This window comes from Pongo pygmaeus, chromosome 2 (genome assembly GCF_028885625.2).
Source record: "Pongo pygmaeus isolate AG05252 chromosome 2, NHGRI_mPonPyg2-v2.0_pri, whole genome shotgun sequence".
Classification (NCBI taxonomy): domain Eukaryota; kingdom Metazoa; phylum Chordata; class Mammalia; order Primates; family Hominidae; genus Pongo; species Pongo pygmaeus.
The window spans coordinates 104,729,367-104,755,534 of NC_085930.1; the positions used below are offsets into that span (position 1 = coordinate 104,729,367).

At 47.3% G+C, this 26,168-nt stretch overlaps 1 protein-coding gene across 1 annotated transcript in view; it reads left to right on the forward strand.

The window, feature by feature from the left end:
* The window catches only part of SLC25A20 (solute carrier family 25 member 20), a 53,806-nt gene that overhangs the window by 10,312 nt on the left and 17,326 nt on the right, over positions 1-26,168 (forward strand). Inside the window, exons 2-5 of the mRNA XM_063661159.1 lie at positions 594-1,110; positions 7,826-7,918; positions 16,077-16,204; positions 20,953-21,043. Of these exons, the coding sequence (XP_063517229.1) occupies positions 1,006-1,110; positions 7,826-7,918; positions 16,077-16,204; positions 20,953-21,043 (417 nt within the window). The 5' untranslated portion in view covers positions 594-1,005. The remainder of the gene's footprint in view (positions 1-593; positions 1,111-7,825; positions 7,919-16,076; positions 16,205-20,952; positions 21,044-26,168) is intronic.

The window sequence follows — 26,168 nt, forward strand, 5'->3', positions numbered from 1 at the left end:
TTGGGCAGGCTGGTCTCAAACTCCTGACCTCAGTTAATATGCCTCCCAAAGTGCTGGGATTACAGGTGTGAGCCACTGGGCCCGGCCTAACTTTTTTTTTTAGAGACAAGAGTCTCGCTATATAAGTCAGGCTGGTCTCAAACTCCTGGGTTTAAGCAATCCTCTCGCCTTGGCCTCCCAAAGAGCTGGGATTACAGACATGAGCCATAACACCAGGCCCAAACCTGTCTTCTAGTGCCTCCAAAACCTCTGTCGCCTCATCAGCTACTACCCTCCCTCTTCCTGTGGTTTCTCAAACATGTCAGGCACAGACCATCTCAAGGCTTTTGCATTTTCTTTTTCTTCTGGGTGGAAGGTTCCTCACCCTTGACCCTGTTATGTATGAACAGAACTCCCTCTCTCATCTTCCCAGGTCTTGAATCCTGTCACCTTTTCAGTTAAACCCTCCCTTATTCAACTAACCAAAATTGCAAATCACTTGTCCCACACACCCTCTAACTCTCTTCCTGGATTTTTCTCCGTAGCACTTATTACTACTTGATATACTATGCATTTTTTAGTTATTTATCTTTGTTATGGTCTGTAAATTCCAGGAGGACAGGGACCTGTGTGTTGTACTACCGGGGTGCCTCCAACACCTAGAGGGACGCCTGGCATATGGCAGGGCGCAACTGATCTCTCTGGAGTGAGCGGATGAATGGGAGCTCAGAGGAAACACTGAAGTCTGGGAAGGCTTCCTGGAGGAATAGGCCCGCTGGCCGACACTCCCAAACCCCGCCCATGCGGCTTTGCGCTCTGCCACGCCCATCGAAGCGGGGCCGAGGCCGGAAGCATCCCCGGGCGGAAGCCCTACCGAGCCAACTGGGCCCTCCTCCCGACCTGCCCCGGGCTCGTGCCCCGCCCACCCGAAAGTGGGTGAAAGGTCGGCGGCGCCGGCACTGCAGCTGGGGCTGAGAAGCCAGTACGGCCCGAGAACTGACAGACGGAGTGACAGACGGACTGACCATGGCCGACCACCCGAAACCCATCAGCCCGCTCAAGAACCTGCTGGCCGGCGGCTTTGGCGGCGTGTGCCTGGTGTTCGTGGGTCACCCTCTGGACACGGTCAAGGTGCGGGAGGCTGGGTCGCAGGCTTTGGGGAGGAGGCCCGGATGGGGTGCGGAAAGCATGGTCCCCCGCGAGGCGCGGACGCTGGGCAGAAGAGGGGCCTGTGTGAGCTTCCGTGAGAAGTCTAGGGAATCTCTCTTTCAGGCGTGGGCAGGAAGCTGTACCTTGCGCTCCAAAGAGCCAGGCGGCGGCGCAAAGTGAGCAGCCTCTAACTGCCTGTCAAGAGCTCTGATGTAAAGTTCCCTGTCCCGCAGTCCCTCCTGACCCTGCGCCACTTCTTTAGGGATGGGAAAGAATAAACGTCTCTCCATAGTTTTAGTTTCAGCCAATCCTAATATTATCATTAAGGTTGAAACAAGTCCCCTGTAAAGCCCGCCCCAGGAAGACAACTAAAGGCAGAGCGGTACGGTTTTTCTGGAGGTGTCCTTTGATACATTCCCCTGGGGCAAGAGTACCCATCTCTTTCGCACCTTTCCCGGCCCGGGGAGATATTTGATACTCTTCGGCCTGTCACCCAACGGTGGCCTGCTCAGCCTCCTGGGCAGAGGCATCCTGTAAGAAGCAATGATGACCTCAGTGACCGAGCCCCTTCCACGGAAAGCAAGGTGATCAGCTTCGCACAAGGCCAGCCTCATTCTCACAACTCCCAGATGAGGAAGCTATGGTCAGACTGAGGCTTGGGAGGGAGGACATTCATCAGGGATTGTTCTCTGGTCTTCCTCATATCATATCTCAATTATTCCCCTTGCGACACCTTCATTAATGCTTTGCTGGGGGACCAAAGTCCATCCCCCATGGCTTAGCACGCGAAGCTGCATCCAATTTTCTCACTTTATTTCTGGACATAGACTTGAAGGAAATTGACAAGTCATTGCCAGGGTGGGCCTGTGGGGAGCAGACATGAGTTTTAAAAGATTGGAAGCCCATGTGAGGGGGTTTGTTAGGATGTTAGGTCAGATTTCCTCCACAGCGAAATAGTTTTGTGGGCACTTCCTCTTGGCCAGCTTGGGCAGCAAGCTCTTTGCTGCCTTTCATCCAAGAGAGGAGCTACCCTGAAGTAGAACTCATACTGGAGTCATTCTATAGGAAGACCAGGGTTAAAGTAGCTGGACTGGCTAGGTCATTGTGCAACATGAAATCAAATGTTTATTTAGCTGGTGGTAAATGCCGTGTGTTAGTGCTTCCCAGACTGTGGTCATTCCAAGCGGCACTGTCTACTGAGGGACGATTGTCTGGCCTTTCTTCCTGCTCTTGGTCCGTATAGGTAGATATCTTATTAGTTCTAGGCCTCTGGGGCCGCCCTTAAAAAAATATATATATATATGTGTGTGCAAATATTGCTCCTACCTCCATATCACGTTTGTCCTTGATGTCACTCCCAAGAAGGACTGGATGACCTCTGCACTGAAGTGCAAATAACTGAAATGCTCACTGGCATATTTAGCAACCAGAAAGCCTCTTTTTAGCTTAAACCAAAACCACAAATTGCTGACTGCTGTGTTTTTGGCCTTAGTGAGCTGGGTGGGCTCCAATCAAAGCCTGACCTTAAGGTGCTTTCAGAGGTCCAAGGTTAAAAAAAAAAAAAAAAAAGGAGAAGAAAAAAAAGTCCAAGATAGTGTAACTGAGCTGTGGTCTGTGTGTCCTGACAAGGCAAAAGCTGCAACGTTTCAGAGTGGGGCATGAAAAGCCTCTATGGAGGGTGACGCGTTAGAACAGGCATTCAAGAGCTGGGTGAGTTCAGACTGAAGGAGTAGGGAGACCCAGACAGTCTGATGTGGGGAAGGCAGGAGTGAAGGTGAGTGTGGCTTGCAAGTGGGGATCATATTATAAAATAAGACAACCTAGGCCAGGCACGGTGGGCTCATGCCTGTTAATCCCAGCACTTTGGGAGGCTGAGGCAGGTGGATCACCTGAGGTCAGGAGTTCGAGACCAGCCTGGCCAACATGGTGAAATCCCATCTCTACTAAAAATACAAAAAAAATTAGCTGGGCGTGGTGGCAGGTACCTGTAATCCCAACTAATTGGGAGGCTGAGGCAGGAGAATCGCTTGAACCCACAGGGCGGAGATTGCAGTGAGCTGAGATTGTGCCATGCACTCCAGCCTGGGTGACAGAGTGAGACTCCTTCCCAAAAACAAAACAAAACAAAAAAAAAAAAAACAAAACAAACAAACAAACAAACAAAAAAACAACCACCTGCAAAGGACTTCAATGTTCTTGCTGGTTTGAATGGCTGATATCCTGTTGAGACAGGTATGAGGTATGAAGTGTATATAAAATCACAAAAAGGCAGCCTTGGCAACATGGCAAGACCTCATGTCTATAAAAAATACAAAAAGTAGCTGGGCATGGTGGTGCACACCTGTAATCCCAGCTACTCAGGAGGGTGAGGCTGGAGGATCGGTTGAACCTAGGAGTTTGAGGCTGCAATGAGCCTTTGCACTCCAGTCTGGGCAACAGAATGAGACACTGTCTCAAAAGAAAAAAAAAATCACAAAAAGGTATTAGTCAGAATTTTTTTTTTTTTTTTTTTTGAGACAAGACTCTCCCTCTGTCACCCAGGGTGGAGTACAGTGGCAGAATCTTGGCTCATGGCAACTTCCATCTCCCGAGTTCAAGCAATTCTTTTGCCTCAGCCTCCTGAGTAGCTGGGATTACAGGTGCCCACCACCATGCCTGGCTAATTTTTGTATTTTTAGTAGAGATGGGGTTTCTCCATGTTGGGCAGGCTGGTCTCAAACTTGTGGCCTCAAGTGATCCTCCTGCCTTGGCCTCCTGAAGTGCTGGGATTATAGGCATGAGCCACTGTACCCGGTCTAGTCAGAAGCTTTGATCCATTTCTCTCTCTCTACTAACTAGGGGAGGTTATGCCTGACTATGGGAGATCTGAAGGATAATATGAGGGATTTTGGATGTAAAGGTGTGGTGGCCTCTGGGCATTTCCATTGTGTCCCATAAACCCCTCAGACTTACATGTCACCTCTGTTGCCCAGAGAGGGACTTCCTTGGTTTGATATGGAAGGCCCTGAAAAATACAAGAGTAAGAAATTCTAAAGAAATTTAAAAAAAATGGTAAAAATGATATAGAAGGACCTGACAAATACCAGAATAAGAGATTCTAAAGAAATAAAGAAACAACATGGTAAAAATGATGTTTTGGAAAGGTTAGTATAATAGCAACCTTGAGAAGGATTTGGAAGAACAGTAAGCAGGAAAAACATCCAGGAAGGGCTGGGCGCGGTGGCTCACGCCTGTAATCCCACTTTGGGAGTCCGAGGCGGGCAGATCACCTGAGGTCGGGAGTTCGAGAGCAGGTGACCAACATGGAGAAACCCCGTCTCTACTAAAAATACAAAATTAGGCCAGGCATGGTGGCTCACGCCTGTAATCCCAGCACTTTGGGAGGCTGAGGCGGGCAGATCACCTGAGATTGGGCGTTCGAGACCAACCTGAGCAACGTGGAGAAATCCCATTTCTACTAAAAATACAAAATTAGCTGGGCGTGGTGGTGCATGCCTGTAATCCCAGCTACTTGGGAGGCTGAGGCAGGAGAATCGCTTGAACCCGTGAGGCAGAGGTTGCGGTGAGCCCAGATCGCACCATTGCTGTCCAGCCGGAGTGCAACGAGAGTGAAACTACATCTCAAAAATAAATAAATAAATAAAAATAAATATACAAATACAAAATTATCCAAGAGTGGTGGCACATGCCTGTAATCCCAGCTACTTGAGAGGCTGAGGCAGGAGAATCACTTGAACCTGGGAGGCAGAGGTTGCGGTGAGCCAAGATCATGCCATTGCTCTCCAGTCTGGGCAACGAGTGAAACTCTGTCTCAAAACAAAACAAAATTCAGGAAAAAGACTGCAGAAGTAACTGGATATATCAGTTATCTATTGCGGTTTAATAGTTTCCTCCAATGAGGCAGGAGGATCACTTGAGCCCAGGAGTTCAAGGCTGCAGTTAGCCAAGATGGCACCACTGCATGCCAGCTTAGGTGACAGAGCAAGACCTTGTCTCAAAAAAACCCAAAAAACAAAACCAACTTACCCCAAAACTTAATGGCTTAAAACAACAGTAAACATTTATCAGGGCCGGGCCGGTGGCTCACGCTTGTAATCCCGGCACTTTGGGAGGCTGAGGCGGGTGGATCACCTGAGATCAGAAGTTCGAGACCAGTCTGGCTAACACAGTGAAACCCTGTCTCTACTAAAAAAAAAAAAAAAAAAAAATGCAGAAGTTAGCTGGGTATGGTGGCACACACCTGTAATCCCAGCTATGCGGGAGGCTGAGACAGGAGAATCGCTTGAACCCAGGAGGCTTGTGGTGAACTGAGATTGAGCCACTGCACTCCAGCCTGGGTGACAGAGCAAGACTCCGCCTCAAAAAAAAAAAAAAGACAAATAATCCAATTAAAAATGGGCAAAGACTCCAGCCTGGGTGACAGTGTAAGAGCCTGTCAAGAGAGAGAGAGAGAGGGAGAGAGAGAATCTTTTTTTTTTTTTTTTTCGAGAAGGAGTCTCACTCTGTTGCCCAGGCTGAAGTGCAAAGGTGCGATTTTGGCTCACCACAACCTCTGCCTCCTGGGTTAAAGCGATTCTCCTGCCTCAGCCTCCCAAGTAGCTGGGATTACAGGTGCGTGCCACCACGCCTGGCTAATTTTTGTATTTTCAGTAGAGACGGGGTTTCGCCATGTTGGCCATGCTGGTCTTGAACTCCTGACCTCAGGTTATTGACCCACCTTAGCCTCCCAAAATGCTGGGATTACAGGTGTGAGCCACCGTGCCTGGCCTTTTTTTTTTTTTTTTTTTTTTTCTTTTTTAAAGAGACTGGGTCTTGGCTGGCCATGGTGGCTCATATCTGTAATTGTAGCACTTTAGGAGGCTGAGGCAGGCAGATTTTATGAGTCCAGGAGTTCCAGATCAGCCTGGGCAACATGGTGAAACCCCATCTCTACAAAAAAAACAAAATTGGCCGAGCATGGCATGCACCTGAGGTCCCAGCTACTTGGGAGGCTGAGGTGGGAAGATCACCTGAGCCTGGGAGGCGGAAGTGGCAGTGAGCCGAGATCATACCACTGCACTCCAGCATGGGCGAGAGAATGAGACCCTGTCTCAAAAAAATAAACAAATAAAAATAGACCAGGTCTTGCTCTTTTACCCAAGCTGAAGTGTAGTGGCACCATCACAGCTTTCTGTAATCTTGAACTCCTGGCCTCAAGTGATCCTTCCACCTCTGCCTCCCAAAGTGCTGGGATTACAGATGTGAGCCACCACACCCAGCCATGGACCTAAATAGGCATTTCTCTGAAGAAGATGGGCTAATAAGCATGTGAGAAGTTGTTCAATGTCATTATCCATCATGGAAATGCAAATCAAAATCACAATCATATAGCACCTCATACCCACTATGATGGCTTAAAAAAAAAGGTAGATATAGAGCAATATAGTGAGATTCTGTCTCTACAAAAACAAAAATTTGCCTGGTGTTGTGGTGTGCACCTGTAGTCCCAGCTGCTTGGGGGGCTGAGGTGGGAGGATTGCATGAGCCCAGGAGGTCAAGGTTGTAGTGAGCTATTGATCACACCGCCGCACTCCAGCCTGAGTGACAGAGTGAAACCTTGTCTCAAAAAAAAAAAAAAATATATATATATATATATACGTATATATATATATACGTATATATATATATATGTATATATATGTATATATACGTATATATATGTACGTATATATATACGTATATATATATATATGTATATATATATATATAAAGATAATAAGTATTGAAGATATGGAGAAATTGGGACCCTCCTAGACTGCTTATGGGAATATAAAATGGTACAGCCACTTTGGAAAACAGTCTGGCAGTTCCTCAAAAGGTTTAAACAGAGTTAACATATAAGTTAGAAATTATGCTAGTGGATAAATACCTGTGATGGTTAATTTTATGTGTCACCTTGACTAGGCCACAGAGTACCTAGATATTTGGTCACACATTAGGCTGAGTGTGCTTGTGAGGGTGGTTTTGGATATTAACATTTGAATCTGTGGACTGATTAAAGCTAATTGTCCTCCCTAATGTGAGTGGACCTCATCCAGTTGAAGGCCTAAATAGATCAAAAGGCTGACTGACACTTCCCTGCAAGTAAGAGGGAACTCCTGCCTGAATACTTGAGGTGGGACATTAGTCTTTTCCTGACTTCAGACTTGAACTGAATCGTTGGTTCTTTTTGGGTCTCAAACTTGCCGACTACAGATCTTGGGACTTCTCAAACTTTATAATTGTATGAGCCAATTGCTTATAATAAATCTCTTGATATATGTCTCCTGTTGGTTCTGTTTCTCTGGAGAATTCTGACCAATACAATACCGAAGAGAACTGAAAACATATATCCACACAAAAAAACTTGTACACAAATGTTTATAGCAGCATTATTCATAATAATCAAAAAGTAGGAAAAACACAAATGTCTATGAACTGATGAATAGGCAGGCATACAAAATGTGATTTATTCATACGATGGGATATTATTTGCCAATAAAAGGAATGAAGTACTAATGAAATGAAAGGGAAGTTTGAATCCAGCAGGTTAAGTGAATACCAAAGACATGTACAAGGGTACAGCCTTCCCTGTTCAGTTTGGCAGACAGTTGGGCCATTGCTGCTGACAGGCAGTTCTGATTCTGGTAGGTCACTGCATTTTAACTTCTGGTTTCAGGTCCGACTGCAGACACAGCCACCGAGTTTGCCTGGACAGCCTCCCATGTACTCTGGGACCTTTGACTGTTTCCGGAAGACTCTTTTTAGAGAGGTTGGTATATGGTGCTGGGCATTCCTCTTACTCAGAACACATTCACGGGGTTGATTTGTTACCCCCAAGGAGAGTAGGTTAACTGTGTGGTTCTACTGGACGGCTAGCTCACAGCTGCTGCTCCTTCACCATGCCACCCTGTGCCCTCCTGTTATCATCTGCTTTGGAGTCTCTGATAGTTCTAGCTACTGTTTTATACAGATGACTAAAGCTAATAAAATGGTTCTCTCTTTTGGAATATGGAATTTAGACGACAGAGAACTAGTGAGTAATAATTGAGATGTGAAATGGAAGAAAATGTACATCTGAGCTGGGTGCGGTGGCTCACGCCTCTAATCCTAGCACTTTGGGGGCCAAGGCAGGTGGATCACTTGAGGTCCGGAATTTAAGACCAGCCTGGGCAACATGTAGAGAGCGTCATCTCTACAAAAAATGCAAAAATTAGAGGCGCGTGGTGGCGCATGTATATCTGTAGTCCCAGCCACTCAGGAGATTGAGGTGGGAGGATCACTCCACCAGGAGGCAGAGTTTGCAGTGAGCCAAGATTGCACCACTGCACTCCAACCTGGGTGACAGAGTGAGACCCTGCCTGAAAAACAAAAAAAGGCCAATCATGGTGTCTTATGCCTATAATCCCAGCCCTTTGGGAGGCTGAGGTGGATGGATTGCCTGAGTTCAGGAGTTCGAGACCACCGTGGCCAACATGGTGAAACCCTGTCTCTACTAAAAATACAAAAATTAGCTGTGCATGGTGGCATGTGCCTGTAGTCCCAGCTACTTGGGAGGCTGAGGCACGAGAATCGCTTGAACCCAGGAAGGGGAGGTTGCAGTGTAGGGTCCAGCCCTACGGGGCTTAGCGGATGTTTTCCCCATGTGCGGAGACGAGATATCATAAGAAATAAAGACACAAGACAAAGAGATAAAGAGAAAACAGCTGGGCCGGGGGGACCACTACCAAGACGTGGAGACTGGTAGTGGCCTTGCATGGCTGGGCGCACTGATATTTATTGAATACAAGCCAAGGGGGTGGCTGGGCGCGCTGGCTCATGCCTGTGATCCCAGCACTTTGGGAGGCCGAGGCGGGTGGATCACGAGGTCAGGAGATCGAGACCATCCTGGCTAACGTGGTGAAACCCCGTCTCTACTAAAAATACAAAAAATTAGCTGGGTGTGGTGGTGACCACCTGTAGTCCCAGCTACTCTGGAGGCTGAGGCAGGAGAATGGCTTGAACCCAGGAGGTAGAGCTTGCAGTGAGCCGAGATCACACCACTGTACTCCAGCATGGGCGACAAAGCGAGACTACTCAAAAAAAAAAAAAAAAAAGACAAGGGGGCAGGATAAGGAGGGTGAGTTGTCCAAGTGATTGATAAGGTCAGGCAAATCACGTGATCATGGGAGAGGGAGCCCTTCTGTTTTAGGTAGCCGAAGCAGAGAGGGAAGGCAGCGTACGTCAGCATTTTCCTCTATGCACTTATAAGAAAGATCAGGCCGGGTGCGGTGGCTCATGCCTGTAATCCCAGCACTTTGGGAGGCTGAGGCAGGTGGATCAGGAGGTCAGGAGATCGGGACCATCCTGGCTAACACGGTGAAACGCCATCTCTACTAAAAAAAAATACAAAAAATTAGCTGGGCGTGGTGGCGGGTGCCTGTAGTCCCAGCTACTTGGGGGGCTGAGGCAGGAGAATGGCGTGAACCCAGGAGGCGGAGCTTGCAGTGAGCCGAGATCACGCCACTGCACTCCAGCCTGGGTGACAGAGCGAGATCAAAGAGGAACTAGGAATATGGGAGGAACATGAAAAGTGGACAAGGAGTGTGATCACTGAAGCACAGCATCACAGGGAGGGGTTTAGGCCTCTGGATAACTGTGGGCAGGCCTGGATAATAGCCAGCCTCCCACAAGAAGCTGGTGGAGTAGAGTGTTCCCTGACTCCTCCAAGGAAAGGAGACTCCCTTTCATGGTCTGCTAAGTAACGGGTGCCTTCTCAGGCACTGGCATTACTGCTTGACCAAGGAGCCCTCAAGCGGCCCTTATGCGGGCGTGACAGAGGACACACCTCTTGCCTTCTTGGTCACTTCTCACAATGTCCCTTCAGCACCTGACCCTATACCTGCCGGTTATTTCTTGTTTATATTAGTAATACAACAAAGAATAATATTAAAAGCTAATGATTAATAATGTTTATACTAATGATTGATAATGTCAATGATCATCTCTATATCTAATTTGTATTATAACTATTCTAACTATTTTCTTTATTATACTGAAACAGTTTGTGCCTTCAATCTCTTGCCTCAGCACCTAGGTAATCCTTCGCCCACACTGCAGTGAGCTGACTGCACCATTGCACTCCAGCCTGGGCAACAAGAGTGAAACTCTGTCTCAAAAAAAGAAAAAGAAAAAAGAAAATGTACACCTGCATCTGGATCAGTCAGTTTGATAGGGATCCATGTCAGAAGTGCATGTGAATGAAGTCTGAAGGAAAAGTCAGCCAGTCCTAGAAACACTCAGAGAAGCTATCAGTCTCCAGTTCCCCTAGACAGGGACATTAAATTGGTTTGGAGTTATTATTATTATTATTATTATTATATATTTTGAGACACGATCTCACTCTGTCGCCCAGGCTTGACTAGAGTGGCATGAACTTGGCTCACTGCAACCTCTGCCTCCCAGGCTCAAGCAATTCTTCTGCCTCAGTTTCTCGAGTAGCTGAGATTTCAGGCGTGTGCCATCATGCCTGGCTAATTGCACTCCAGCCTGGGCAAAAAGAATAAAACTCTGTCTCAAAATAAGAATAATATTAATAATAATAATAATAAATAACTTCATTAACACAGGTCTTAAAGACCTCGTTGAGATCTTTTCCTTTGCTTCCTAAAATGTAACTTTTTTTTTTTTTGAGACGGAGTTTTGCTCTTGTTGCCCAGTCTGGAGTGCAATGGCACAATCTTGGCTCACTGCAACCTCTTGAACCATCTCCTTGGTTCAAGTGATTCTCCTGCCTCGGCTTCCTGAGTAGCTGGGATTATAGGCATGCACCACCATGCCTGGCTAATTTTGTATATTTAGTAGAGACAGGGTTTCTCCATGTTGGTCAGGCGGGTCTCAAACTCCCGACCTCAAGTGATCCGCCCACCTCGGCCTCTCAAAGTGCTGGGATTACAGGCCTGAGCCACTGCGCCCCGCCTAAAATATAACTTCCTTTTTTTTTTTGAGACGGAGTCTCGCTCTGTTGCCCAGGCTGGAGTGCAGTGGTGCGATCTTGGCTCACTGCAAGCTCCGCCTCCTGGGTTCACGCCATTCTCCTGCCTCAGCCTCCTGAGTAGCTGGGACTACAGGCGCCTGCCACCACGCCCAGCTAATTTTTTGTATTTTTAGTAGAGACAGGGTTTCACCGTGTTAACCAGGATGGTCTCGATCTCCTGACCTCATCATCCACCCGCCTCGGCCTCCCAAAGTCCTAGGATTACAGGCATGAGCCATCACGCCTGGCCCTAAAATATAACTTTCATATAAACACTCTATTATAGTCTCTAAATTTATAGCCTTGATTAAATATACAGAAACTAAGTAGTTGTCATCCAGATAAAAAGGGAGTGATGGTGTGGATGGACTCAGCCTTGGAGAAGTTGTTCCCAGGATTCCTGTAGGACTTGGGTGCAGAAGGAAGATCTTTTTAAACTTTTTGTTATTTATTTATTTATTTTTTATTTTGAGACAGAGTCTTGTTCAGTTGCCCAGGCTGGAGTGCAGTGGTGCAATCTCGGTCACTGCAAACTCTGCCTCCCGGGTTCAAGTGATTCTCCTACCTCAGCCTCCCAAGTAGCTGGGATTGCAGGCACCTGCCACCATACCCAGCTAATTTTTGTGTTTTTAGTAGAAATGGGGTTTCACCATGTTGGCCAGGCTGGTCTCAAACTCCTGACTTTGTGATCTGCCCGCCTCGGCCTCCCAAAGTGCTGGGATTACAGGCATGAGCCACCGCATCTGGCTTAAAGTTCTTGAGGCAGTGCCTACCCAACCGTCCTTGAGTGAGGTGGTGCTACCCTTCTTTTTTTTTTTTTTTGAGATGGAGTCTTGTTCTGCCACTCAGACTGGAGTGCAGTGGTGCGGTCTTGGCTCACTGCAACCTTGGCCTCCTGGGTTCAAGCGATTCTCCTGCCTCAGCCTCCCAAGTAGCTGGGATTACAGGCACCTGCCACAATGCCCAGCTCATTTTTATATTTTTAGTAGAGATGGGTTTCGCCATGTTGGCCAGCTGGTTTCAATCTCCTGAGCTCAGGTGATCTGCCTGCCTCAGCCTCCCAAAGCGCTGGAATTACAGATATGAGCCACCATGCCCAGCCTGCCCTTTCTTCTTCTTCTTTTTTTTTTTTTTTTTTTGGATACGGAGTCTCATTCTGTCACCCAGGTTGGAGTGCAGTGGCACGATCTCAGCCCACTGCAACCTCTGCCTCCCGGGTTCAAGCGATTCTCCCTGCCTCAGCCTCCCGAGTAGCTGGGACTAGAAGCATCTGCCACCACGCCCGACTAATTTTTGTATTTTTAGTAGAGATGGGGTTTCACCATATTGGCCAGGCTGGTCTTGAACTCCTGACTTCGTGATCTGCCCTCTTTGGCCTCCCAAAGTGCTGGGATTACAGGCGTGAGCCATGGCACCTGGCCTTGTTCTTTCTTCTTTAAGCTCCTCCTCCTTACATCTCTAGTGCCCAGGGTGGAGTCTGAGCAGTGTCTGATGGAGGTTCTAGGCTTCAGGTCCACTTAGAGTCCTCTACCCTTACAGAAGGAAGGTAGGCTTACCTGCCTTTTGGTCATTAGACGTTATTGAGCACCTGCCTAGGGGTGGGCAATGTGCTGGGTCCTGGAGTTGTGGTGAGAATGTCTTGTATAAACCCAAGTCTTTGAAGAGCTGAATAGGCTTCCTTAGTCCATATTTGTGCATGTCCTGGTTTTTGCTGTGCCAGATTTGAGCTTTCTGCTTTCTGGAGCTGCCAGGCAGGAGTCTGTAGGTTGTGCTACATGGAACTGGGTTGGCCATTCTAGTGGAAGGAAGACTAGATAAGTTGTTCAGGAGGAATGGGCTTGACCTCTCAGGACCTGGTCATCCTTTTAGCTCATGTAGAGAGCTGTGGGAATGGCTTTGAATGGACTTTGTCATGTGCTACTTTTGTAGATCCTCCTCAGATCTCTGTCCCTTTCCCATTTACTGCCTCTGTACTTTGTTCTTGGAGTCCACCTGCAGCCTGTAGCAGTTTAGGCTTTTGCAGGAATTAGGAGGAATGCTGACAGGTACAGTTGTGCCGCTTTGATTCTGAAAAGAAAGTTTGGATACCCAGGGTCTGCAGTGAGACAGGTTCTTCAGCCTGGCTCTGTGGAGCCCTCCCAGTGTGCAGCCTCACCCTGATTCTCCTGCTACTCTAAAATTTTAAACTTTAAAATTTTTTTGTATTTGTTTAAAAAAAATGGTTTTGAGATGGGGTCTCGCTATTTTACCCAGGCTGGTCTTGAACTCCTGGGCTCAAGTGATCCTCCCATCTCAGCCTCCTGCGTACCTGGGATTACGGGCCCTGATGCAGGCACTTCATTTGTTACTGAGAAGCTTATGACAAAGTAACAAAGTGATATTTATCTCTTTCCTTCATTCTCCAGAGGCAACTACTTTCAATTTTTTCAGTTGTTTATGCTGTTTCCACCGATCTACATAATATACATTTACTATTATATTTTATTTATTTATTTTTTAATTATTATTATTTTTTGTTTGAGACAGAGTTTTACTCTTGTTGCCCAGGCTGGAGTGCAATGGCGCAATCCCGGCTCACTCACTGCAACCTCCGCCTCCCGGGTTCAAGCGATTCTTCTGCCTCAGCCTCCTGAGTAGCTGGGATTACAGGCATGTGCCACCACGCCCGGCTAATTTTGTATTTTTAGTAGAGACGGGGTTTCTCCATGTTGGTCAGGCTGGTCTCGAACTCCTGACCTCAGGTGATCCTCCCGCCGTGGCCTCTGAAAGTGCTGGGATTACAGGCATGAGCCACCGTGCCTGGCCATTACTATTATATTTTGTACATTTTTATATTTTTTAGCTACCTATTTGTGGTAGATTATTTTATATTTTAGCTCTTACTCTCCCTATCCCCTCCTTCTGCCCTGCCCATCCATATGATTTTATCACCCTTTGTGGTTTAATCCAATTCACCATTTTCATGATTACAACTTTATATATATTTTTTCTCTTAAATAAGTATGAAGTATGATGTGCATTCCATTCCTTGTGTAACTTCTTGTTTCCCTTGGGATTGGGTTAATAATTGTGTTAAATCTTTTGTTTTGTTTGTCTTTGAATCACTGTTTCTGTCGTTCTGTACCCTAAATGCTCTGTAGTGTACCTTTCTGTTTGGTTTGCTACATACTGCCTAAGGAGTTATTTTCTGTTGTTCTAGTGTGTGTTGTTTTGTTCTGTTTTTGTTTTAGTTTTGTTTTTTGGAGATGGAGTTTTGCTGTGTTGCCAGGCTGGAGTACAGTGGCACAATCTCGGCTCACTGCAAACTTTGCCTCCCAGGTTCAAGCGATTCTCATGCCTCAGCTCCTGAGTAGCTGGGATTACAGGCATGCACTACCACACCCAGCTAATTTTTGTATTTTTAGTAGAGACGGGGTTTCACCATGTTGGCCGTGATGGTCTTGATCTCCTACCTTGTGATCCACCTGCCTTAGCTTCCCAAAGTGCTGGAATTACAGGCGTGAGCTACTGCACCCGGCCTTGTTCTGTTTTTCTTGGAAACATCGCTTTTGGAGTCCTCTACTGCCCTGTGGACTGACTGCTTCCCAGGTCCACTGCACCCTGTGCCATCCTAGAAACACATTTCATCTCTCTTGGACTGGCCCCCTGGTCTCCCAAGTCCTGAATCTTCCTCCTTGTTTACTACCTTGTTTGGTAGGGTATTTATGTATTTGTCTGTCTGTCTAATGATTTATTGGTTACCACATAATTCATTTTTTTTTTTTTTCTAGAGATGGGGTCTCACTCTGTCACCCAGGGTGGAGTACAGTGGCAAGACCATAGCTCACTGCAGCCTTGAACTCCTTGGCTCAAGTTATTCTCCCAACTCAGCCTCCTGACTGCCTAGGACTACAGGCACACACCACTACGTCTGGCTAACTTTTATTTTTTATTTGTTTTTGTAGAGACAGGGTCTTGCTATGCTGCCCAGGCTCATCTTCCCTTTCATTACTAAACTGTACTAGTGAAAATTGCTGTGCAGTTCTAACAAAAGTCCCATCTTAATACCTGGAAAATATAAAACATTTTCTTAATCACTTGTAATCTTACCCCAAAGAAGGTAGATCACATTGTGTATCCTGTTTTGTAACTTTTTTTTTTTTTTTTACTTAATAATCTCTTCTCATGTTATAATATGATTTCTTGGCCATATGACTCCATTTATGGAGTTTATAATTTATCTCCTATTTGGCAGCTTTTGTTTTTTTTCCCAAAATTTTGGTACCTTATAAGTGCCTGAGGTTATTCTTTTTACACCTATGAGTATTTCCCTAGAATAAATTCCTTGCAATAAATTTTCCACACAAAATATTTCCAGGTGAAAGTGTATGCCACATATTGGCAGATTGCTGGCCGGGTGCAGTGGCTCATGCCTATAATCCCAGCACTTTAATAGGCCAAGGCAGGAGGATCACTTGAGCCCAGGAGTTTGAGACCAGCTTGGGCAACATGGCAAAACCCTGTCTTTACAAAAAATACAAAAATTAGCTGGGCATGGTGGTGCACGCCTGTAGTCCCAGCTACTTGGGAAGCTGAGATGGGAGGATCACTTGAGCCCAGGGGATCAAGGCTGTGATGAGCTGTGATCGCACCACTGCACCCCAGCCTGGGCGACAGAGTGAGACCCCATCTGAAAAAAAAAGCCCCCAAAACAAAAACAGATTGCCTTTGAGAATGGAAACTGCCTTCAGTTTCTCCAGCATAATAGGAAAATTATTTCTGATAAATGTGGGAGATTTTCTTCCATTTAAAGTTCTCCTTGCTTCAAGAAGAGATGAAGGAAGCCACAGGTTGGAGGACACACTGCTTTCCTCTTTCAGTGATTTAAAAGGTGGTGGTGTCTGTAAACAGCTTCTGCTTCTGTGATTCCTTGCAGGGCATCACGGGGCTATATCGGGGAATGGCTGCCCCTATCATCGGGGTCACTCCCATGTTTGCTGTGTGCTTCTTTGGGTTTGGTTTGGGGAAGAAACTACAACAGAAACACCCAGAAGATGTGCTCAGGTGAGTACTTACAGGTCAGGAGCACTCGCTGTTCTGCCTGGTAGTGTGACATGGGTTAAAATAAAGAAACCTGGGCAGGGCACGGTGGCTCATACCTGTAATCCTAGCACTTTGGGAGACTGAGGCGGGTGGATCACCTGAGGTCAGGAGTTCGAGTCCAGCTTGACCAACATGGCGAAACCCTGTCTCTACTAAAAATACAAAAAAATTAGCTGGGTGTTGTGGCGGGCACCTGTAGTCCCAGCTACTTGGGAGGCTGAGGCAGGAGAATCGCTTGAACTTGGGAGGCAGAGGTTGCAGTGAGCCGAGATGGCACCACTGCACTCCAACCTGAGCAACAGAGCAAGACTCCGTCTCAAAAAAAAAAAAAAAAAAAGAACCTCGGTGGGTCTTCCTGGGCCCCTAAGCCTGACTCCTGGGAGTTTTTTTTCTTTCTTTTTTGAGACAGAGTTTCGCTCTTTTTGCCCAGGCTGGAGTGCAATGGCGCGATCTCGGCTCACTGAAACCTCCGCCTCCCAGGTACAAGCAATTCTCCTGTCTTAGCCTCCTAAGTAGCTCGAATTACAGGCATGCGCCACCACACCTGGCTAATTTTTTTGTGTGTTTAGTGGAGAGGGGGTTTCACCATGTTAGGCTGGTCACGAACTCCTGACCCCAGGTGATCCACCCGCCTCGGCCTCCCAAAATGCTGGGATTTCAGGCGTGTGCCACTGCACCTGGCCCAACTCCTGGGAGTTATACATGAAGGAGTACTTGAGTTTTTAATTTTTTTAATTTTTAATTTTTTTGTTTGTTTGTTTGAGACTGAGTCTCGCTCTGTCGCCCAGGCTGGAGTGCAGTGGTGCGATCTCGGCTCACTGCAAGCTCCACATCCCAGGTTCATGCCATTCTCCTGCCTCAGCCTCCCAACTAGCTGGGACTATAGGCACCCGCCACCACGCCCGGCTAATTTTTTTTTTTTTTTTTTTTTTTGTGTGTTTTTAGTAGAGACGGGTTTCGCCGTGTTAGCCAGGATGGTCTCACTCTCCTGACCTCGTGATACGCCTCCTTCGGCCTCCCAAAGTGCTGGGATTACAGGCATGAGCCACCGCGCCTGGCCCAAGTACTTGAGCTTTTGAGATGGGGTCTTTCTTTGTCACCCAGGCTGGAATGCAGTGGTGCAATCACGACTCACTGTAACCTTGAACTCCTGGGCTCAAGTGATTCTTCTGCCTCAGCCCCGCAAGTAGCTGGGACTATAGGCACACACCACCACTCTGGGCTAATTTTTAAATTTTTTTTAGAGATGGTGGGGGTAGGCGGGGCGGGGGGTAGGGGGGTCTCATTATCTTGACCAGGCTGGTCTTGAACTCCTGGAGCCAAGCAATTCTCTTGCCTTGGCCTCCCAAAGTGCTAGGATTACAGGTGTAAGCCACCACACCTGACCAGTTTTTCGTATTTCTTTTATAAGGTAGTATCAATTACTGGAGAGATTTGTAATACCAACCCCACGAGGCTGTTGAGAGGTCTGAATGCTTAACTGTATGTGACATGTCATAGGCAGCACCTGGTGCTGCCCTAAAGACAAGAGTAGCCTTGCTTTCTATCACCTGATTGAGAGAAGAGAAGGTTCCAACTTTTGTTGTGCTTCATTTTTACAACATGCTAATATGACTATAAAGATTTCAGGTATTGGTTTCTCTGTTAAAGTGGAATAAGTTAATGTGTTTTCCTTTAATAAACTTTAAGAAGTTGGATTTGGGTATGAAGAGTCACCTGAGACAGAATTATAGTTCAGAATTTACAAAGTAGTTAGTGAAAACAGAGGCTTCTCAGGAGGCAGGGGAATTCTGAGTGGAAATATTGGGTGAAAAGGTATCCACAATCTGAGCTGTGCAGGATGCCAACCCCTGGGAGGGGCTATAGGCAGTACAGGAGCCACAGAGGCTGGCCTGCCCTCAGATCCAGGAGCTCAAGGGAGGAAGCCCAGGGCACCATGCGGTTGTATTCTGTCACCACTTCAGGCCACAGCAGGCTGAGTGAGGGTCTAGGATGTAGATGGAGGTGCTTGTAGAGTGAAACTCTATTTCTGGGATCCTTGTGACTTTCTGAATGTCCCTAGATTTTATAAATAGCTGCAAGTGTCCTGAAATGTGGATGGGGTTGTTTTGGAGCTGCATTTGCCCGTTAGTAGTCCTTGTGTCCCACAGACACATGCCGTCTCTGAGCGCCTGGTCTTTTAGCATGTGTGCCAGCTCACGGATGTATCAGGGCCATGCATGACCCCCGTGGGGTCACTTCTGGTACTTTGGTCTATGGGCTGTGTTCCTGTACAGTCACATCAGCACTCAGAAAAACAGTCTTCCTGACTGAACAAAGTTAAGACACTCAGGACCCCACTCCCACAATCCTGTCAGCCCTGCTGTGTTCACCTCCCTGGAATGGTGTTTGGGGATGGTATGGAAAGGGGTGTTACCAGGGCCTTGGGGTGGAAGTCCAGGAAAGTCTAGCTCTCAAAGATGCCTCCCTGGGGTGGAGATGGGGGTGGGGAGTGGGAGAATAGGCCAGGCAGCCACTGAGTGTCCACATGACGCCCTGTGCACACACGCAGATCCTATTCAGAGACAGTCTCCAGTCCCAAGAGATGAGGTTTGCTGAGCCTAGGGTTGGGCATTATGGGGAAAATGGAGCATGTTGGTCTCATAGGGAGAATTTAGTTGCTGAGAGGACTCATCAGGGATAGCTATGTGAACTGGGACTGTGAAGATGGCCGTGTTGGAAAGCAAGTCTCTTGACTGTTCGATAGTCAGCTTGGCTGTGTGCCTGAGGTAGATGCATGAGCCCTGCCTGCGGTGAATGCAGGGAGAAATAGCGCTGTTGAAACTGGTGCCCTGCCTGGAGTGAACTCTTTACAGTGGATGTCCCTCTAGCCCCATTTGGCATCTGTTCATAAGCTCCTTGTTGGATGGGACTGACCTGAAGGCTCAGTTGTTGGAGGCTTGGGGTCAAGAGTGCACCGAAGCTTAGGACAGTATGTGAAGTTTTTCAGTAACATTTGCTAAGTTGTGGAACTCTGTTGAAATGCTGAATGTAACTTTGTGCCCCATTGCCTCCAAACCATGCTGGTATTGCTAATCCCAGAAAGAAAAGGAGGTAGCCAGGTACAGTGGCTCACACCTGTAATCCCAGCACTTTGGGAGGCCAAGGCAGGAGGATCACTTGAGCCCAGGAGTTCGAGACCAACCTGGGCAACATGGCGAAACTCTGTCTCTACAAAAATGCAAAAATTAGCCAGGCTTGCCTGTAGTCCCAGCTACTCAGGAGGTTGAGGTGGGAAGGTCACTTGAGCCCAGGAGATGGAGGTTGCAGTGAGCTGAGATTGCACCACTGCACTCCAGCCTGGGCAACAGAGCAAGACCCTGTTTCAAAAAAAAAAGGGCCGGGCACAGTGGCTCATGCTGTAACCCTAGCACTCTGGGAGGCCGAAGTGGGTGGATCACTTGAGGTCAGGAGTTCGAGACCATCCTAGCTAACATGGTGAAACTCCATCTCTACTAAAAATACAAAAAGTAGCTGGGTGTGGTGGCGGGTTCCTGTAATCCCAGCTACTCGGGAGCTGAGGCAGGAGAATCGTTTGAACCCAGGAGGTGGAGGTTGCAGTGAGCCGAGATCGCTTCACTGCACTCCAGCCTGGGGATCACTTGAGGTCAGGAGTTCGAGACCATCCTAGCTAACATGGTGAAACTCCGTCTCTACTAAAAATACAAAAAGTAGCTGGGTATGGTGGCGGGTTCCTGTAATCCCAGCTACTCGGGAGCTGAGGCAGGAGAATCGTTTGAACCCAGGAGGTGGAGGTTGCAGTGAGCCGAGATCACTTCACTGCACTCCAGCCTGGGGACACAGTGAGACTGTGTCTCAAAACAAACACAAACAAACAAACAAAAAGAAGAAAAAAAAGAAAAAAGGAGATGCCAGAGGTGGCACAGACAGCTGTGGGTGATAGATGGTAGGAGCCTCAGATTGCTCTTTATACTCAAGGTTGTTCATTCTGTGGGGGCCAGAGTGAAGACCCATACGTCTTGCCACTGGGGGACTATTTCCCTGTACAGGGTCCACAGGACCTGTCATGCCTGCCTGGGTATCATCCCTGTCTGGTCCTTTCTCAGCATCTTACAGCACATTGCATACATTTGCCTTGGCTATCCCTTAGCCTTTAGAGGTGGCCACAGCCATCCTCCTTGGCCTTGAAGCTGTCCTGCTTGAGTCTTGGCTTAGAGTGTTCTCAGGCCCTTGGTAATCCAGGGGAAGTGAGACTGGAGGGGAACTACTGGGGGAGATTAAAGTCCAGATCCTGGGTTAGAGACTTCCCCCACAAAAACCCCAGCACGTTAACTATGGAGAATTGAGGCTCAGAGAGGCCTGGAAACTTGTCCATAGTCACTGTGCCTGGCAGGTGCATGGATGGAAGCCATGTTTTACTATAAAACTCCTCTTACAGGTGAGGGATTCTGAGCGTGCACCTCATGGGGTGGGCCTTGTGGCCAGACTCCCATTGCTCTTGCCACTGAGACCCTTGCTCTGGGAAATTTGACATTAAAATATACCTAGAACTGAGTTTTTGTGCGAAATCTGATTCATTTGTGGCTAGGCTTCTACCCAGTCCAAGTACTTATTTTTTTTCTTACAAAACTGTCCTCTTTGCTGGGATTGGCCTCTGTCCTCGGTGGTTAGTCACAGGTGCTTGCTTCTGCTTTTTGTTTTCAATGCAGCTATCCCCAGCTTTTTGCAGCTGGGATGTTATCTGGAGTATTCACCACAGGAATCATGACTCCTGGAGAACGGATCAAGTGCTTATTACAGGTAAGGTTGTGATTGGAGGGGAAATAGCTGGCTTTTTCCTTTCAGTTTATAATTTCGTGTGCTTGTTTATGTCCTTTCACCCTTTATAAAGGCTTCAGGACCGGGTGCAGTGGCTCACACCTGTAATCCTAGCACTTTGGGAGGCCAAGGTGCGAGGATTGCCTGAGCCCATGAGTTAAAGACCAGCCTGGGGGCCAGGTGCAGTGGTTCATGCCTGTAATCCCAGCACTTTGGGAGCCAAGGAGGATGGATCACTTGAGGTCAGGAGTTTGAGACCAGCCTGGCCAACATGGTGAAACCCCATCTCTACTAAAAATATAAAAATTAGCCAGGTGTAGTGGCGGGCACCTGTAATCCCAGCTACTTGGGTGGCTGAGGCAGGAGAATCACTTGAACCCAGGAGGCAGAGGTTGCAGTGAGCTGTGTCACGCCACTGCACTGCAGCCTGGGCATAAGAGCAAGACTCTGTCTCAAAAAAAACAAAACCAAAACAAAACGAAACCAAAAACCAGCCTGGGCAACATAGTGGGATCCCATCTCTACAAATTTTTTTTTTTTTTTTTTTTTGAGATGGAGTCTTGCTCTGTTTCGCAGGCTGGAGTGCAGTGGCATGATCTTGGCTAACTGCAACCTCCGCCTCCTGGATTCAAGTGATTCTCCTGCCTCAGCCTCCTGAGTAGACGGGATTGCAGGTGCCTGCCACCACGCCTGGCTAATTTTTATATTTTTAGTAGAGACAGGGCTTTGCCATGTTGGTCAGGCTGGTCTTGAACTCCTGACCTCAAGTGATCCACCTGCCTCGGCCTCTGAAAGTGTTGGGATAACAGGTGTGAGCCACCACGCCCAGCCCAAAAATTTTTTTAAAATTAGCTGGGCTTGGTGGTGTGCATCTGTGGTCCCAGCTACTCAGGAGGCTAAGGTGGGAGGATCACTTGAGCCTGAATTGTTGAGGCTGCACTGAGCCATGATTGTGCCACTGCACTTCAGTCTGGGTGACAGAGTGAGACTCTGTCTCAAATAAACATAAAGTCTTCACATCCGGTGTACAAAACAAATTGTGTATATATATATATATATATATAAATTTTTTTTTTTTTTTTTTGAGATGGAGTCTTGCTCTGTCGCCAGGCTGGAGTGCAGTGGCATGATCTTGGCTTACTGCAACCTCTGCCTCCCAGGTTCAAGCGATTCTCCTGCCTCAGCCTCCTGAGTAGCTGGGACCACAGGCACGTGCCATCACACCCACCTAATTTTTGTATTTTTAGTAGAGATGGGGTTTCACCATGTTGGCCAGGATGGTCTCTATCTCTTGACCTTGTGATCTGCCTGCCTCAGCCTCCCAAAGTTCTAGGATTACAGGCGTAAGCCACCGCGCCCGGCCTATTTCAAGGTTTTCAGAAACAGAAGCAATCATAGTAGAATCAAGAACTAGTACATTATAACAAACCAACCAAAATGTCACAAGTGTAACGCGTCAGCCTAGGCCTACCCACCCTTATTAGCAACCATTTCAGGAACTCTGAAAGGTGAGTCATGTCTTATCAAATTTAGAACGGAGTCTGCTTCTGCCCGAGATGTCATGTCTTTCTTTTTTTTCTTTCTCTTTTCTTTTCTTTTTTTTTTTTTTTTTTTTTTTGAGACAGAGTCTTGCTCTGTCGCCAGGCTGGAATGCAGTGGCATGATCTCAGCTTATTGCAACCTCCGCCTCCTGGCTTCCAGCTATTCCCCTGCCTCAGCCTCCTAAGTAGCTGAGACTACAGGCGTGTGCCACCACGCCTGGCTAATTTTTTGTATTTTAGTAGAGATGGGGTTTCACCATGTTGGCCAGGATGGTTTCGATCTCCTGACCTTGTGACCCACCCGCCTCGGCCTCCCAAAGTGCTGGGATTACAGGAGTGAGCCACCGTGCCCAACCCTCTTTTCTTTTTTTCCTGTATTTTTGGAGATGGAATTTCACTCTTGTTGTCCAGGCTGGAGTGCAATGGCGCCATTGCACTACTTGGCTCACCGCAACCTCTGCCTCATGGGTTCAAGCAATTCTTCTGCTTTAGCCTCCTGAATAGCTGGGATTACAGGCATGCTCTGCTAATTTTGTATTTTTAGTAGAGATGGGGTTCCTCCATATTGGTCAGGCTGGTCTCGAACTCCTGACCTCAGGTGATCCGCCTGACTCAGCCTCCCCAAAGTGTTGGGATTACAGGAGTGAGCCACTGTGCCTGGCCTGTGAGCCACCGCGCCTGGCCTCTTTTCTATTTTTTTGAGACAGGGTCTCACTCTGTTGCCTAGACTGGAGTGCAGTGGTATGATTTGGGCTCACTGCAACCTCTGCCTCCTGGCTTCAAGTGATTCTCCTGCCTCAGCCTCCCGAGTAGGTGGGACTACAGGCGCCCACCACCACGCCTGGCTAATTTTTGTATTTTTAATGGAGACAGGATTTTGCCATGTTGATCAGGGTGGTCTTGAACTCCTGACCTGAGGTGATCCACCCACCATGGCCTCCCAAAGTGCTGGGAATACAGGCATGATCCACTGTGCTCAGCCATGTGTTTCTAACATTTGTCCAAAATCTCAGAGCCCTTAGAGTGTAATCACTTCTATAATTTTTTTTATATTTTAAAAATATTATATGAGACTGAATGCAGTGGCTCACGCCTGTAATCCCAGCACTTTGGGAGGTCGAGGAGGGCAGATCACCTAAGGTCAGGAGTTTGAGACCAGCCTGACCAACATGGTGAAACCCCGTCTCTACTAAAAATACAAAAATTAGCCAGGAGTGGTGGTGCATGCTTGTAATCCCAGCTACTCGGGAGGCTGAGGCAGGAGAATCACTTGAATCCGGGAGGCGGAGTTTTCAGTGAGCCAAGATCGTGCTATTGCACTCCAGCCTGAGCAACAAGAGTGAAACTCCATCTGAAAAACAAAAAGAAAGACAAAACAGAAAAACAATGTTATATGAATGGAATTGTACAGTATGTAAAGTCTTCGGACTGGCTTTTTTTTTTTTTTTTTTTTTTTTTGAGATGGAGTCTTGCTCTTGTTTCCCAGGCTAGAGATCAGTGGCACGATCTCAGCTCACTGCCACCTCCTCTTCCTGGGTTCAAGCGATTCTCCTGCCTCAGCCTCCCCAGTAGCTGAGATTACAGCGCTTGCCACCTCGTCTGGCTAATTTTTGTATTTTTAGTAGAGATGGGGTTGCACCATGTTGGCCAGGCTGGTCTCAAACTCCTGACCTCAGGTGATCCACCCGCCTCAGCATCCCAGAGTGTTGGGATTACAGGCGTGAGCCACCGCGCCTGGCCTGGATTGGCTTTAAAAATTTTTTAAATTTATTTCTTTATTTTTGAGACAGGGTCTGGCTGTCTGTCACCCAGTCTCTGTAGTGCAGTGGCTGGATTTTTTTATTATTTTTTTAGAGATGGGGTTTTACCATGTTGCCCAGGCTGGCCTTGAAACTCCTGAGCTCAAGTGGTCTGTCTGCCTTGGCCTCCCAACGTGCTGGGATTACAGACATGAGCCATCATGCCCAGCATGGATTGGATTTTAAACTCAGCATTGGCCAGGCACAGTGGCTTACACCTGTAATTCCAGCGCTTTGTGAGGCCGAGGCGGGTTGATCACCTGAGGTCAGCAGTTTGAGACCTGCTTGGCCTAGATGGAGAAACCCTGTCTCTACCAAAAATACAAAAATTAGCCAGGTATGGTTGTGCACGCCTGTAATCCCAGCTACTCAGGAGGCTAAGGCACAAGAATTGCTTGAACCTGGGAGGCGGAGGTTGCAGTGAGCCAAGATCGTGCCACTGCACTCTAGCCTGGGTGACAAAGTGAAAAAATAAATCAAAAAATAAATTAAAAAATAAATAAATAGGCCGGGTGCGGTGGCTCACACCAGTAATCCCATCACTTTAGGAGGCCGAGGGGGTGGATCACGAGGTCAGGAGTTCAAGACCAGCCTGGCCAAGATGGTGAAACCCCATCTCTACGAAAAATACAAAAATTAGCCAGGTGTGGTAGCAGGTGTCTGTAATCCCAGCTACTTGGGAGGCAGAGGCAGAGAATTGCTTGAACCTGGGAGGTGAAGGTTGCAGTGAGCCGAGATTGCACCACTGCACTCCAGCCTGGGCGACAGAGTGAGACTCTGTCTCAAAAATAAATAAATAAGTCAAATAAATAAATAAATAAACTCAGTATAATTTTTTTTTTTTTTTTCTGTGACGGAGTCTCATTCTGTTGCCCAGGCTGGAGTGCAATGGCACGATCTCGGTTCACTTTAACCTCTGCCTCCTGGTTTCAAGAGATCCTCCTGCCTCAGCCTCCTGTGGGATTACAGGCATGCACCAGCAAGCCTGGCTAATTTTTGTATTTTTAGTAGAGATGGGGGCCGTGGGGGGGGGGGTCTCACCATGTTGGCCAGCCTGGTCTTGAACTCCTGACCTTAAGTGATCCTCCTGCCTCTGCCTCCCAAAGTGCTGAGATTACAGGTGTGAGCCACCATGCCCAGCCCTCAGCATAATTTTCTAGAGATTCATTTGTATTATCACATATATGAATACTGCATTCATTTTTATTGCTGAATAGTAGTCATGGTGTGGATTATCATAATTTAACTATTCTTCCACCTAACAGCATCTGTGTTGTTTCTAGTTTGAGGTTTTTAGGAATAAAGATGCCGTAAACATTTGTACACAGAGGCTTTTGTCAGAAAGTAAGTCTTCATTTCTCCATTTCTCTGGGATAAATGCCTAGGAATGCAATTGTTGAGTTTTATTGTAGTTGTATCTCTAGTTTAGTATTTTTTTTTTTTTTTTGGACAAGGTCTCACTGTGTTGCCTAGACTGGAGTGCAGTGGTGTGATCATAGCACAATGTAACCTTGATCTCCTGGGCTCAAGTGATCCTCCTGCCTCAGCCTCCCAAGTAGCTGGGACGACAGGTGTGTTCCTCCATGCCGGGTTAATTTTTTATTTTTATTTATTTATTTAGAGATGGAATCTTGCTCTGTCGCTCAAGCTGGAGTGCAGTGGCACAATCTCAGCTCACCACAACCTCCTCCTCCCGGGTTCAAGCTATTCTCCTGCCTCAGCCTCCCAGGTAGCTGGGATTACAGGCATGCGCCATCATGCCTGGCT